The sequence below is a fragment of the Notothenia coriiceps genome, unplaced genomic scaffold, assembly GCF_000735185.1.
Source record: "Notothenia coriiceps isolate Sejong01 unplaced genomic scaffold, NC01 NC01_scaffold00035168, whole genome shotgun sequence".
NCBI lineage: Eukaryota > Metazoa > Chordata > Actinopteri > Perciformes > Nototheniidae > Notothenia > Notothenia coriiceps.
In genome coordinates this window covers 1,186-3,718 of record NW_011367869.1, presented here as the reverse complement: position 1 = coordinate 3,718, position 2,533 = coordinate 1,186, and the positions used below count along the sequence as shown (strand labels likewise).

The 2,533-nt window shown below is 40.9% G+C and overlaps 1 protein-coding gene across 1 annotated transcript; it reads right to left on the bottom strand.

Moving 5' to 3' along the window:
* Positions 1–709: 709 nt before the first annotated feature.
* On the bottom strand, positions 710–1,840 carry LOC104962638 (tyrosine-protein kinase HCK-like). Its single transcript, XM_010791090.1, has 3 exons — positions 1,660–1,840; positions 1,052–1,204; positions 710–954 (listed from the first exon to the last, which is right to left on the bottom strand). The coding sequence occupies exons 1-3, from the start codon at positions 1,838–1,840 to the stop codon at positions 725–727; spliced, it is 564 nt and encodes a 187-aa protein (XP_010789392.1). The 3' UTR covers positions 710–724.
* Positions 1,841–2,533: the final 693 nt, after the last annotated feature.

Sequence of the window (2,533 nt, the reverse complement as noted above, 5' to 3'; positions counted from 1 at the left end):
AATTTCTTCATAATAACAATATGATATGCTTAAAGGTGGGGTAGGTAAGTTTAAGGAACCGGCTCGAGATACACTTTTTTGTTATATTCCATGGAATGCTCTCAACATTCCGATAGCAATGAATATCTTAAGTGCTTTGACAAAAAATCCATAAAAAAAGGTCATCTGTGGAAGCCGCGGTACTGTAAAAAGCACGACCAATCATCTGAGCTCCGGCTAAAATAACTGGATGGCCTACCTGCCTGTCAGCCTTCCATCTGTGCACAAACTTATCTCGTGCCTTCATTGGTCATGTGCGCGTTCGTGTGTGTTGGAGGAGGGGCTCTGTAAGGAAGTGGCAGATTTTTTCCGGCTGTGTATTTTCAAATTCCTGCGCACTCGAGCTGGTTTCTCCAAAATTACCTACCCCACCTTTAATTGGACATTTATTTTACACATTTCGCTTCATATTTAAAGCATTCGCCAATGACTTAACTGCTGATTGGGGCCATTGTAAGAAATAAAACACCTTGCCTTAACCCCCCTCCCAAAAAAGATTTCTTGTAAAAAAGAACTCAGAGATATCTAATTTTTGTCTCAAAATGTCCATATCATTCGGCCGTCACACTTTTTAGCTAAGTTTACTACTTTTTGGGATCTATTTGAAGCATTTAACTTCATGTAAAATCTTCTGTGCTTGCTACCTAGTTTTTATGCAATCTCAAATACGCATAGAGTTCACATGTTAATAAATGTAATAAATAAAAGGTTGGGAAACAAACACACACACACCTTTCTCCATATACTCGGTGATGATGAAGATGGGCTCCTCCATGGTGACCACAGCGTTGAGGCGCACCAGCTTGTCGTGCTGCAGAGCCTTCATCAGGTTGGCCTCCCCCAGGAAGGCCTCCACCGACATGGTGCCAGGCTTCATGGTCTTCACTGCTACCTTGGTGTGCTTATTGTATGTAGCTGAAAGCAAAACAATAATTGGAATTATAAAAATTAAATAACAAGCTCGTACCTTCATTAACGACTGGATTGTGAAAATGCTTCAGATCTGTCTCACCCAGCCAAACCTCTCCAAACTGTCCGGCTCCGAGCTTCTTATCCAGCTTCAGCGATGATCGGGGGATTTCCCAAGCGTCTTTCTCCCACGGTTTCTCCGGTTTAGGGCTCAAGCAGGGGTGGGTCAGGGTTTGGCAGAGACCATCTCCCTGCTCTGGAACCAACAGAATATATATTATGTCATGTATGTTTGTAGTGTCAGACTTTTTTTAATGAAATGTTTTCCCTAAAATATATAAATGTTATAATTTTTCTTATTTGCAGGGAAATTCATATTTCACGATTCTAACAAGAATTCATATTGAAGAGCAATACAATCCATCCCCTCAGTGATGACCTTGTTCAGGTATGATTGGCCAGCAGAGTGTGCTGTGCATTACTGTGAGACAAGTCCTTTTAATGAGACTATTTATTTAGAGACATTTTGGTTAACATAGATAGATAGATAGATATGAACCACAATAATACTCAACATAAAATCTCTATTAAACTCCTGAGGATTTTTTTTTTGGTCCTCACATTACAATTTTAGTGACCAGCTATGATTACTTTACTAGACAAACAGTAGTGAGTTTGGTAAATCTTTCCGAGCGTGGAGGCCTGACTCACTCTTGTAATGGCTGACCAGCTCCTGCAGGGTGCTGAAGGTGATGCGGGGAGAGATGTAGAACCCTCCATTGTCCAGCATACGGATCTTATAATGTTTCACTGTGTCTCCGGTCCTCACGTCCCCGTCCCTGACCGACAGGGAGTAGCTGCCTGTGGGAAAAGAGAAAACAGTAGTTAACATGTGATCAGGGGATATTTTGATGCGGATGCAAAACAAAAATGTTACTTGTTAGAATTAAAATATCTTTGAATTGCTGAGGAATTTGGGACACTTAAAGGGGGACACTTAAAGGGGCACCCCATTGAATTGTATTGTACTTTCAGAAATGTAAGGGATTCACAAAAGACATATTAAAAAAAGAATAACTGAAATCGAAGCAAACGAGGCCGAGTAATATCATGAGTGTATTCTCCTATCAGTCAAACTTCAAAAACACTAATTCCTACAATTCCCATTATGCATCACAATGGAATCTTTGGTTCCTTTTTAATGCCAACGTCCTTCAAATGTCACGTTCAGTTTGTAATGCAAGCTTTCTGTTACAAGTTCAAAGGTGCTAACCCACAACTCTAACACAACTATTCTATAACTAATGGCGCTTTTCCACTGCATGACCTAGCACAGGGCTGCCAACATTTGAGTTCAGCTTGGAGTGAGATCTTTTTTTGGTGAACCGAAAAAAGAAACGTTCATGTGTCCAGTGTTACAAACTAGGGTTTCCCATTAATGTACCGGGGCTACAGTGGAATACGCACATACACAGTGTACCCGCGACTCTTACAATGAAGGCTCGATAATCAGCTCACAGTAGGGGTGGGCGGATCGATCCCAAAATATCGATACTTCCGATATTACGTTTCAAAATATCGATAT